Source organism: Rana temporaria, chromosome 2 (assembly GCF_905171775.1).
Source record: "Rana temporaria chromosome 2, aRanTem1.1, whole genome shotgun sequence".
Classification (NCBI taxonomy): Eukaryota; Metazoa; Chordata; class Amphibia; order Anura; family Ranidae; genus Rana; species Rana temporaria.
Genome location: NC_053490.1, coordinates 283,145,588 through 283,158,751, shown reverse-complemented (window position 1 = coordinate 283,158,751; position 13,164 = coordinate 283,145,588). Strand labels below are relative to the sequence as shown.

The 13,164-nt window shown below is 43.5% G+C and overlaps 1 protein-coding gene across 1 annotated transcript in view; it reads left to right on the top strand.

Annotated features, from left to right (window-relative positions):
* Nucleotides 1-13,164, top strand: part of MTFR1L (mitochondrial fission regulator 1 like) — a 37,405-nt gene that overhangs the window by 15,616 nt on the left and 8,625 nt on the right. The window contains exon 3 of the mRNA XM_040337128.1: nt 5,673-5,782. Within this exon, the coding sequence (XP_040193062.1) occupies nt 5,673-5,782 (110 nt within the window). The remainder of the gene's footprint in view (nt 1-5,672; nt 5,783-13,164) is intronic.

Sequence of the window (13,164 nt, the reverse complement as noted above, 5' to 3'; positions counted from 1 at the left end):
TGTTCTCTATGGGGCAGTCGGATGGAAAAGGACCGCCTGCACAGTTCCAAGGGATACCATCTGATCCGATGGATGAGGAATGGGATCCCTGTGCCTCTGACTGGGCTGGATTGGATGCAGGCGGGTATAAACTGACACATACTCATTTACATATGACTCTCCATAGAGAACAATGGGTGGTCCGATTGGGCCTGCCTGAAAAACGGACAGGCAGATCCGATCGGTGTGCTTGTGTGTAAGGGGCCTAAGGCCTTGTTTGCACAGGGCATACACAGCATACCTTTACACGGATGCACAGGTGTTCCGTGAATCTCTGTGCAGGCCGTCCCATTTTTATGTCATTTGGGATGTAGCAACTGCATGAACAGAGCCATTGCTCCCAGTTTGACATCCATGTAGGTCCGGTTGCATGTCCCTGAGCTCACACTGTCTGCGTTCGGGGTGATGTACCCACACGGCTGTCAGATTGGGAACAGCGGCTATGCCAGTGCAGCCATTCCATCCCAATTAACATAAATGGGAGTGCCTGTACAGGGGATGCATGGAACACCTGTGCATTCCTGTGCTGGTAAACATGCTCCCTCCCATGGACGTACACTTTAGTATGCCACATGTGAACAATGCTTTTAGTAGCAGTTTAGCAGGAATTTTGTAAGTTTTATGTTGTGTTTATGTGTACTCTTAATCATTTCAGTGTATTTTTAGCAAAAATATTTGATAAACATTTGCGCAAATTCCGCAGGGCCTAAAAAAAATCAGTAGCACCTTTTTATTCCAGAGGTCATATGCTTTCAGAAAATATAGGGTGTGGGGGGTCATTCACAATTTCTGAAAGCTGTAAGTGAAAAATGAAAACCTCCCAGATTTTTAGAGACCTTTTTTGGGTACATTTGATTGTCACCATTTTGCAAAAAAGGCAAAATTTCTAATTTTACAAATATTTATTTATTAAATCCGTACAGTTTAAGCTTTTATATTTAGTAGGGATTTAGCAGGAATTTTGTAAAATTGGCTGTTTTTTTTTATCTGCTAATAATGGTTTTAGTGTTTTTTTTTGTGAATATTATTGTATTGATAAACATTTGTGCAAATACCGCAGGGTCTAGAAAATCGTTGGCACCTACTTTTCATTCTAAAGGTCATATGCTTTCATAAAATATATGGATTTGGGGGTCTTTCACAAATTCTGAAAGCTGTAAGGGAAAAATTAAACCCTTCAGATTGTTGGAGAAATTTGGATATTTACACTTTTGCATCTGTTCAATTTTCACTATTTCGCAAAAAGGGCGCAATTTAAAAGTTACAAATATTTTGTTATTTCTTCTTTTATTTATTTTTTATTCAAAGCGGAGAAACTGGTCCACACAGACCCCAACAACAAAATATAGCAGTTACATAGACAGAGAGAAAAGGCACAAAACGGTCACGAAGGGATAAAGTAAACAAGCATAAGTGTAAGGGTCCATGGCGGATCCCAGGCAGGGTGGTGAATCGCCTGCGACCCCATGGGGCCCAGGTAAGGTGCGTGTGGGGGAGCATGTGCCCGTGCCGGAGGAAGGCCAAGTGTGTCTTTCCTGAGGGTCTAGGGTCAGCAGGGACAGTCGGTCTGCATTTTCCAAAGGTGAAGTCTAAGAGAGAAGGAGAGACAGAGGAGAAAAGTGAAGGGACAGTGTGAGGGGGGGTAAAATACCCCCCTCGTTAAGGACAGGGGAAGAGAGAAGATGGAGCATAAAAAGGAGAATGAAAAATAGGTGGGGGGGGGGACGGGTGCGGTTCTTGGGGCTGGGTGGAGCTTAATGTGGCCACAGAGCCTATCATCTGGCGTCGGGGCCTCTGCATGCGGGTCATCCCGACCAGTCTCCAGGGACTCACCCCTGAGGGCCCATCCCTCGTCAGAGTATTTAAACATGTTCCATAATCGCCAGGTCTCTGTGTATGTCTCCTCTTTGTTGACTGGTGAGGATCAAGTCCTCCATTTGACCGATTTTTGTCTACTCGCCTGAGCCACAGTTGGTGTTGGGACTTCCAGCACAGCGGACGACCGCCGCGTGCAGCAAAAAGGACGCCGGGTCATCCTCCAAGATACGATCAGTGAACTTCTGGGTTATGCGTCGGACTTCTTTCCAGAAGCCCTGTATCAGGTCGCAGGACCAAAACGCGTGTAAGAGGGTACCCCTCTTTTTGACACCGCCAGCACCGATCCGATGATGTAGGGAATAATTTATGTAGCAGTGCTGGCGTCCTGTACCAACGGGTCAGGATTTTGTAGTTCGTCTCCTGCGCCCGCGTGCTTAGGGATGATTTGTAGGTAAAAGTAAGTATGTGTTGCCTCATGCTACTGGTAAAGTGGCAGTTAAGGTCCCTCTCCCACTAACCGACACAGGGGATCGGGTCGTACGCCGGAGGTGTATTCAGTATATTGTGCGTGAGTGAGGGTCCCGAAATCAGTACATAGGTCTTCAAACGTCGTGGGAGGGCGGTGTGTGTCGTCAGGTGGTGGTAAACTCCTCAGGAAGTGGCTGAGTTGCAGAGCTCTCATGTAGTCCAGGCCATAGGGGCCTAAAGGATCCATGAATTACTTGGGTCCCTTCCATTTGTCCCCGTTATTGAAATGTGATGCTTGGTGCAGCCCTGCGTCCCGTAGCTCTAGAAATTTCATGTCCCGCAGGCCAGGGGGGGAGCGGGGGTGGCCTATCACCGGTCTAAGGTGAGAGTTACGGGTCGAGAAATGGGCCTCAGTCAGTAGCTGTGCGCACACTTTCGTAGTCGTGGCTATCAGTGGGTGCCGTCTCAGTTCCGGGGGCAGGTCCAAGTGGGCCTGTTCTATCCGGGTCCACAGTTTAGTGTCTGCGTGTCGGCACCAGTCTAGCAATCTTAAGGTGAGCGGCCCAGTAATACGTGCAGATATCCGGCAGGGCTATACCGCCGTATAGTTTGGGTTTGGAGAGCATACCCCGGTTCAGGCGCGGGTGCTTCCCTGCCCACAGAAAACGGGTAAAGGCGGAATGTGTCTGCTTAAAAAAGATCCCGGGGATATGTATCGGGAGGGCCTGCATGAGGTATAGAAATTTTGGGCAAAATTTTCATTTTCAAAATGTTGCAGCGGCCCAGCCACGAGTGCAGACCGCTGTTCCATTGGTCCAGTAGCTTCTGCATTTTTTTTAATAGCGGAGGGAAGTTGAGATGGAAAAGTCGGGACTGGGACACTGGACTAAGCGTACCCAGATATTTTAGGGCCGTGTCTGTCCACTTCAAATTAAAACTAGCCTTGAGCTTTGCTAGGCAGGCCTGAGAGACCCCCACCCCCATGGCCTCCAACTTGGAGAAGTTGATCTTTTAGATTTGAAAGTTGGCAATACCTATCGAACTCCCCCAGAAGGGACCATAGGGAGGTGGAGGGTTTCGTGAGAGTGAACATCAGATCATCGGCGTACGCCGGGATATTATGTTGCGTCCCTTCCAACAATTGCTCCAGATATATCCTGGTTCAGACGAACGTGGCATAGGAATGGTTCCAGGGTCAGTGCGAAGAGCAGGGGTGACAGGGGGCATCCCTGTCTTGTCCCGTTTGTAATCAGGAATGGCTCCGACAGAACTCCCATTTGCCCTGACCCTGGCCGTCGGATTCGAGTATGCCGCCGCCGCCACCCAGTGCAGCATCTGGGGTCCTAGACCTATGTGTTTTAATGTTGCAAAAAAGAACCCCCAGCTCACTCGATCATACGCCTTCTCGGCATCTGTCCCTAGAAGGATGCACGGCGTCTTGTCTCTAGTTGCAACATGCAACAGGTTGAGGACTTTGGTAGTGTTGTCCCTCGCCTCTCTAGTAGGGACAAAGCCTACTTGGTCTAGGTGTACCAGTTTGGGTTGGTGTTGCTATATTCTAGAAGCCAAGATCTTGGTAAATAGTTTCAAGTCGGTATTGAGTAAGGAGATGGGGCATTTTGTTATTTATTAACTCGGTACAGGTAAAGCTTTTATATTTAGTAGGAATTTTGTAAAAATTGCTGTTTATGTGCTAATCATGATTTTGGTGGATTTTTAGAAAAAATATAGTTTTGATAAACATTTGCGCAAATATCGTGGAACCTTAGGAATCAGTAGCACTTTTTTTCTTTTTATTCTACTGATCATGTGCTTTAGCGTATATATGGTTTGGGGGGACTTTTTACAAACTTTGAAGGTTTTATAAGTGAAAAATATAAAAATCTATGGAAAAATTCCAAAATGGAGCCCAGGGCCTGGCAGCGAAAGGGTTAGTGTGGTGATCATGAAGTTTGTGCCTTTTTACACTTGTTGACCATGGCATATTCCTATCTGGACTGGTCCCAAAGATATAAGTGTGTGTGTGTGTGTGTGTGTGTGTGTGTGTGTGTGTGTATATATATATATATATATATATATATATATATATATATATATATATATATATAATATAAATGTTATTATTATTAAAGGACCTAGTGGTCCCCAGGGCCCCCGGATGGCAACCCCCCTTTTTTTTTATAAAAAACATTTTTTTTAAATTTGTATTTCTTTTTATTTCTTTTATATATATATATATATATATATATATATATATATATATATATATATATATATATATATATATATATATATATATATATATATATTTTATTAAAGGGCTCAGAGGTCCCCAGGGCCCCATGTGGCAAACACCCTTTATTTTTTTTATAAATGTTTATTTTTTTATTTTTGTTTATATATATTTTTTTATTGAAGGGCCCAGAGGTCCCCAGGGCCCTGGATGGCAACCCCCCCTTTTTTTTATTTTTTTTTATAAATGTTTCTTTTTTATATATTTTTTTTATTAAAGGGCCCAGAGGTCCCGGATGGCAACCCCCTTTTTTTGTAATTTATTTTTATTAAAAATAAATTATTAAAGGGCCCAGAGGTCCCCATGGCCCCAGATTGCAACCCCCCTTTTAAAATATATGTTTTATATATATTTTTTATTTCTTTTTTTCTTTTTATTAAAGGGCCCAGAGATGGCTACACCCCTTTTTTTATATATATTTTTGTTTATTTCTTTTTTTGTAAAGGGCCCCCGCTTCTAAATTCGCGGCAGCCCCCCCTGCTTCTCAATTTCAGGCGGCAGCACCCCCCCATCCCGGTTCTCTGCTCCAGGGGGCCCATGCCTGAAGATGTGTAAGTGGCCCCATAATTCCTGATGGCGGCCCTGCCGCCCGTTAAGCCCCTGTGCTGCCCACAAATCAGGCTGAAAATCATCAGCGGCACGCAGCCAGTGACAGTACTGCTTCCCTTCCCAGTGTTTTAAAATGTACAGCACCCCTGGCTTCCCTTTAGACGTGCACTTCTCCCTTCCTGCCACTGGGTGCTGCTTGTATATAAAAGTGAATTAGAATGTGATTTTATAACATCCCCAGTTTTCTCTTCCCGAGGCTGACTTCTTCATGTCCTGCTCCTCAATGTGTGTGTGTGTGTATATGTATATATGTATGTGTATGTGTATATATATATATATATATATATATATATATATATATATATACACACACACACACACACACACACACACACACACACACACACACACACACACACACACACACACATTTATTTTATACATTTATTTTATTTTTTTCTGATTTGGTATGTCTTCTTTTTTTTTTTTTTTTTTTTTTTTGTAGGCTATTCCGAGCACCCCTAACTTGTATTTTGGTGATGCACCTCTTGTGCCCACTTTGGCTGATATTAAATGGATTGCAGCAGATGATGATGAAACATATGCGAGAGTCAGGTATTTATCATTATTTTTATGTTTAAATTTAAGGCATTCACTGTAGTTTTATTAACTTGTTTGGAGCAATTATGTGTTTTTTTTTTAAACTTATGTGTTCTATTGCAAATGTGTCTTAAACCAGTGGGGTCAAACTCAATTTCATCGAGGGTCCCCCACTCTCCCTTACATCACAGTGCACCCCCCTTTCCTTACCCTGCTACTGGGAAGAAGCTGGATGCATTGCTTAAAAGCAGAAAGTAAGGGTTTTGAGGAGAACCAGAGCAGAGCGAGGGCCACATGAAGTGGCCTGGAGGGCCGGATATGGCCTGCGGGCCTTGTGTTTGACACCTGTGTCTAGGGCCGAAACAACTAATCAATTTAATCGACAACTAATCGATTATGAAATTAATCGATTACCATTTTCATAATCGGGCAGTAACATAATGGGGTTAAAAAAAAAATGCCCTTTATAGTACAGGGCCATTTTGTCACTGGATGCCCGCCAAGGCCTTTGACAGTTTAGAGTGGCAGTACCTTTGGAAGGCTATGGAAGCAGTCCAACTTGGACCAGGCTTCATCAACTGGGTCAAAATGCTTTATAGAGCTCCAGAGGCCAGAGTAAATGTGAATAATGAACAATCTGATAAAATTGGGGAGGGGGAACGAGACGAGACAGGGATGCCCCCCTGTCACCCCTCCTCTTTGCCATCACAATTGAGCTTTTGGCCACCGCCCTTAGATCCTTTGATCGTGAGGGGTTTTAGAAGTGATTTCGAGGGAAAAGTTGCACTATATGCAGACGACCTTCTGTTATTTCTTGGAGATGCACAGGATTCCCTTCGGAAAGCTGTGAATATTAATAGATTCGGTCAAATCTCCGGACTTAAAGCGGTAGTTCACCCTCAGTGACTCGATTTTCCCATCGAGACAGGCATTGTAGCGCGAGCTACAGTATGCCTGTCCCGATTTTTTTACCCCCGTACTCACTGTGTACTCGTACATTTCGGCTCCCGCGGGGAATGGGCGTGCCTATGGAGAGGGAGGATGATTGACGGCCAGCCCTGGCACGTCACTCTCCCCGAAGACAGCCGGAGTAGGTCTCGGCTCTTCACGGCGCCTGCGCACAGGCTATGCGCAGGCGCCGTGAAGAGCCAAGCCTATTTCGGCTATTTCCGGAGAACCGTGACGCGCCAGAGCCGGCCGTCAATCATCCTCCGTCTCCATAGGCACGCCCATTCCCCGAGGGGAGTCGGTATCTTCGATGTACGAGTACACGGTGAGTACGGGGATAAAAAAATCGGGACAGGCATACTGTAGCTCGCGCTACAATGCCTGATTTTATGGTAAAATAATGTTTTTTTTTTTTTTGGGTTTATAGGGTGAACCCCCGCTTTAAGATAAACTGGGCAAAATCCAGTCTGCTACCTGTAGACCATTTTTTTTTTATTAATTCTTTATTTTAAAGTTTTCTTTTCATTTTCCATAATAATCTGTGAACATTATACAACATTGTATAACCTTATATAACACAAAAAATACACAAAAAATACATTTCGGGTATCCATATACTCGTAAACTGCTTACACCGAATACATAACTACAACAGAATTTCTATTATTGTACCGTTACACTTAGCCACTACTTGTTCTGGATTACCCCGACCTATACCTCGCCTACCCGTTTCCAGATCTTCCCTTATCCACCCCCCTTCCACCCTTCCCCCCCCCCCCCCTCCCCAAAAAAAAAAAAAAAAAAAAAAAAAAAAAAAAGGGCATCCATGTCACTCCCATATTCTCCCTACATCTCCGCCGTCTCCTTCCTCTACTCCTCCCCCCTCAAAGCTCTCCTTCTCTGTATCTTATATAGGGATCCCATATCAGTCTGTACCTATCTTCTTGTTCTCTTATGCCCATGGTAAGCTTTTCCATTTGTTGAATTTCCGAAATTCTACCTAGCCATTGCTGTTTGTTTGGGATGTTTGTACTTTTCCACAGGATTGGGATACACGCCCTAGCTGCAACTAGTAGATGTCTTAACAAAGATTTTTTGAACCTGGCCACAGAGATTGGTAAATCCAGCAGTAAATACGTGGCAGGATTGCCTCCCAGATCCACCTCCACAATATCCTTGACCGTGTCTCTAACCATTTTCCAGAAATCCCCCAACTTTGCACATGTCCAGAAAATATGTAACATATTTCCCTTTTCCCTACCGCATCGCCAACATCTATCTGACACCTCCGGAAATATCCGGTTTAACACTACTGGAGTTTTGTACCATCTGATTAAGATTTTGTAACCTCCCTCTTGGTATCTGGTGGCCAAAGATGCTTTATGTGTGAAATTAAAAATTTTCGTTCTCTGGTTTTCCGTGAAGGCAACCTCCAACTCTCTTTCCCAAGCTCTTATGAACGGTAAATCAGTCGGTGCTGCCTCGTCCACCCATAGGCTATACATCAATGAGAGGCCATGTCTTATCTCTTCCCCCTTTAAGCATATTTCCTCATAACCTGAGAGATCTCTAAGCGGTTTCCCTTTTGGGTTCATAGCTCTGATTGCCGTTTTTAGTTGATTTTGTCTCATTGGGTCGAGTTCGTTTATTGGTGGTTCCTCCCTTTCATCCCTTCCAGCCCTGTGAGTCTCCCCCTCAAAGTGTATTACTCTACTCCAGCCTAACCGTTTTAGCGTCTTAAAGTGTGTATCTTCTATCCCTAACTGAAATTTCGGATTCCCCAAAACCGGGGTAAGTGGGCTTGGGAGGACCGAGCATTTCGTTTTCCTGAATAATTTTTTCATTACTCGCAAGGTGGCCCCTATTGTTGGATGTTTCTTTACTTCTCCTGGTATATCTACTTCCTGTATCCACGCCATACCTTCCAATGGGATATTTGTGATCATTTGCTCTATATGGATCCAGGGTTTATGCTTCTCTCGTGTACACCACTCGACCACTCTTGCCATGTGGGCTGCTTCGTGATATCCCACTGGGTCAGGAAAGCCCACTCCTCCCCTCTCCTTGGGTAGCGCTAATATTTCCCTACGTATTCTCGCCTTTTTCCCTGCCCATACAAACTGCACGAACCTAGATCTTAAGTCCTTTAAGTAACTCGGGGGAATCTTTACCGGTAGAGTTTGGAATAGATAAAGTAGTCTTGGTAGCACATTCATTTTTAAGATGCTAATTCTCCCGAACCATGAGTACGTTTCTTTTTCCCATCTAATGAAGTCAGATTTAATTTGCCTCGTCAACGGAACAAAATTCAATTCAAAAATTCTATTTAAATTTTTTGATATTTTTGTTCCTAGATAGAGTATGTGCGATTCTGACCATTTAAAGGGAAAGTTCACTGTTAGCTGGTCTTTTGCCTGTTTGTTTACTTCTATCCCCATTGCCTCTGACTTGGTGTAATTTACTTTGAAATTAGAGAGGGCTCCGTATTCCCTTATCTCTCTCATCAAAGGTGGCAATGATAATTCTGGGGCCATTATTGAGAACAAGAGATCATCTGCGAAAGCCGCCACTTTGTATTCCACTCCTTTAACCTGATATCCCCTTATGTCTGCGTTTGATCTAATTGTCCTCAAAAATGGCTCCAGTGTTAAAATAAATATAATCGGGGAGAGCGGGCAACCTTGTCTGGTCCCGTTCTGGATTGGAAATGAATCAGATAACACTTCATTAACCTTTACCCTTGCCGACGGGCAAGAGTAGAGGCTTGCAATCCAATTCTGCATGCCTACACCCAGCCCTATGTACTTAAGTGTAGCCTTCAAGAAGCCCCAATCCACCCTATCGAAGGCTTTCTCCGCATCAGTTGAAATAAGTGCTATTGGTTTATGGTGGACTTGGGCCAAGTGAATGGTACTTAACACTCTTTGAGTATTCTCCCTTCCCTCTCTTCCAGGTACAAAGCCCACCTGGTCTGGATGTACGAGGGATGAGATATTGGGTGCTAGTCTGTTGGCAATTATCTTTGAAAATATTTTTAAGTCTATGTTCAACAATGATATCGGTCGATAGCTCGCACAGACTGTGGGATCTTTCCCTTCCTTGGGGATGACAGCTATGTGTGCCCCTAATGTTTCTCTTCTCATCGGGTGTCCTTCTTTCAGAGAATTAAAGGCCTCTAAAAATTTCGGTATTATTTTATCTTGGAAAATTTTGTAGTACCGGAGCGTATAGCCATCTGGCCCTGGTGATTTACCTGGTTTCATTTCCTTTATTACTTCCTGACATTCCTTTGCTGTGATCGGACCTTCCATACTTTCTATCTTTTCCTCTGGTATTTTAGGCATTTCTGACTTCATTAGATATTCTTTTACTCTCACTTCTCTGTTATGTACTTTCTCTACCTGAGATTGATTAGTCAGTTGGTACAGATCTCTGTAGTACTCTCTGAATGCGTTTGCTATTAAATGTGAGGGGCTCACTAATTTATCTCCCTGTGTTTTTATTTTCTCTATATGTTTTCTAGCTCTAGACTCTCTCAGTGCATTCGCAAGCATTTTGCTAGGTTTATTGCCGAATTCATAGTAAGCCCTTCTACATCTATTCAGCTGGGCTTTCGCCTTGTCCATCAATAGTAAATTTAGTTTCTCCCGTAAGGATATCAGTCTTTCCTCCTTTCCTATTTTCTGCACTTTCTTATGTTCATTTTCCACCGTTTTAATTTCTCTTAGTAAGGAATCTATTTTTGCTCCTAGTTTTCTCTTCCTCTGTGCCCCCAATGAAATCAGTATTCCCCTTAGGTAACACTTATGTGCTTCCCACTTACAAAGTGGGGATGTTCCATCGTCCCTGTTTGTATCAAAAAATATCTCTATTTCCTGCCCAATCTTCTCCTCATATTCTGGGTCCTTGATTAAGGTCTCGTTGAGCTTCCAGTTCCATTCTCTAGGTCCTGTTACTCCCCAGTCAATAAGACAACTGACTGGGGCATGATCTGAAATTGTAATCGACCCAATTGAGGATTCTTTTAAATTCAACAGGACTGCTCGGTCAAGGAAGATATAGTCGATTCGTGTGTAGGTTTTGTGTTTGTGGGAGTAAAAGCTATAATCTCTGTCGTGTACATGCTGGGCTCTCCAGCTGTCCACTATTTGCAGGTCGTACAACATATTTCTTACTTGTCTAAGTTTAGAATTAGATATGCTGTAGGACCCCCTGGAAGAGTCCATTTTCGGATCCAACAGCATATTCATGTCTCCTCCTACTATAAGGGCCCCTTCTTTGTTTTCTTTTATTATTTCTACAAATTTACCCATAGTGGACACTGGGTCTTCATTGGGGAGATAAATATTTACTAATGTAACCTTTCTTTCATTTATTAGGCCTTTTATCAATATGAACCTCCCTTCTTCATCAGTCACTACCTTAGATTCTTTCCAAGTTATGTTTTTGGCAAATAAAATAGCTACTCCATTCGCTTTTGATGACTGGGAAGCCCCCATATATACCACTGGGAATCTCTGGCTCTTCCATTTTGGAATCTTATCTTTTCTGAAGTGGGTTTCCTGTAAAAACACAATATGTGTTTTTAATCTCCCCAATTCATACATCAGTTTCGTTCTTTTTTCCGGGATATTAAGCCCTTTCACATTGTACGATGTTATATTTAGTCTATGCATTTCTGATCTCATAGTTACGTTGTCGTTTATATACCCGATTTTCCTAACCCCCGTCAACTTTTACCACCGGTCTGAGCCCTTATCTCCCATAAGTCATATGAGGAGAGAGGAAGGCGACCGGCCCGCTTAACCCTAATGGAAGGACACAAGATGAAGAAAAAAAAAAAAAAAAAAAAAAACCCCGGGTCCCCCCCCCCCCCTTTGTATCTCAGGCTCAAGATCTCCGTCCAGATGTCTGAGTAATTGTAAGAGGAAAAAAAAAAAAAAAAAAGGGAAAAAAAGGGAAAAAAAAAAGAAAAAACACCCCCACGCGTCTCCGACTTCCCTCCTACAGGAGGAGAGACGCTAAATGGGGGGAAGTGTGAGAGCACAGCGGAGAGTCTCCTCCGGTTCCCCTATCAGCACTCACCCTCTTTCTTTTTAAATCTAAGTCTATTGCCCCTCACCCCTCCATTTCTATGAAAACTTATCGCTAACCATCCGGTTTACTACCGGCCAGTGTTGTCCTTCTACACAGACTTCTCCTCTTATCTCAAACTTTTCCCATAAGTAATATGTAAGTTATGCTTATTTGGATATATTACATATGCATTAATAAAACCGAAAACAAAACCAGCAAAGGCGCTTTAAACCAAAATTTCAAAACATAATTTCACATCTCTATGATCACATATAGGTTAGCACCTACCTCTTCCCTTACCCCCATAACCCCCTCTCATGTTCCCGGTAACATCTTCTGTTCCCCCTCTGAACCTCCCCAACACCCCCACCACCCCCCCCCTCCCCTCTCTCACAGCTCCTTGTCGTCTCAACTCACTCCCCACACTGAGCCGTCAACCTTGCCTTTTACTCTACTCTCTTTTAACTCTACTTCCCCTAGTTCCTACATCACTTCTAGAATGCCCTTTCCCACCCTCCCTCCCTCTTACTTCCTCCCGCCCTCTTTCCCTCTCCCCCAAACCCTATACCCCCCACCTACCTCTTAGTTCTTGAACTTCCTCCCTCTTGCGTGCTCACAAAAATACCGCCACTTAAAATACATAGACTAGTGTTGACTTAGCATAGTAAAAAAAAAAAAAAAAAAAAAAAAAAAAGGCTCTAACCACTTCTACAATTTACCCTAGGCACCCCCCCCTCCCCCCCCCCCTTCAACGGTCAAGAAAAAATCCAGTGTATATCTTATAGTGCCAGACATAATTATCTATGTATGTCACTATATCTGTGTGGCAATGTGCCAGTGAGCTCCCTTAGCATCCCCCCCACACAAAAAAAAAAAACAGAACAATAATAATTAAATACATAAATCAATATATAAATAAATAAATTCCCCTTCCCCCTAGTGGCCTACTCCGTGTGAATCATAATACAATGTGTTCTTATTTGTATCCAGTGTCCAGTGTCTTCTCTTACCCCCCCCCCCTCCCGGGCCCAATACACCCCTCCCCTTTTACTATCGGAACAACTAACAGGAACTAGGGTGTTGAATTAGTTTGAGGAAAATAAACAAAGCAGAGAGAAGGAGGAAAAAAAAAAAAAAAAAGAAGGGGGGGGGGGGAACCGAGAAAGAAGGCCACGCTTCCGAGCACCACTGGTGACGGATAGGTGTCCCCCCCTAACCTCCCCTAGTTTCACATTTCAGATCTATATATAACCCTCTGGGCAGCTATCCTTCTCTGCGTCCCGATACATTCCTTTGCAGCAACCAGAAAAAAAAAAAAAAGGTTTAGGAGGCCCCCGTTTCAGACTGCTTTTCATTCCTATAGGTAAGAACCT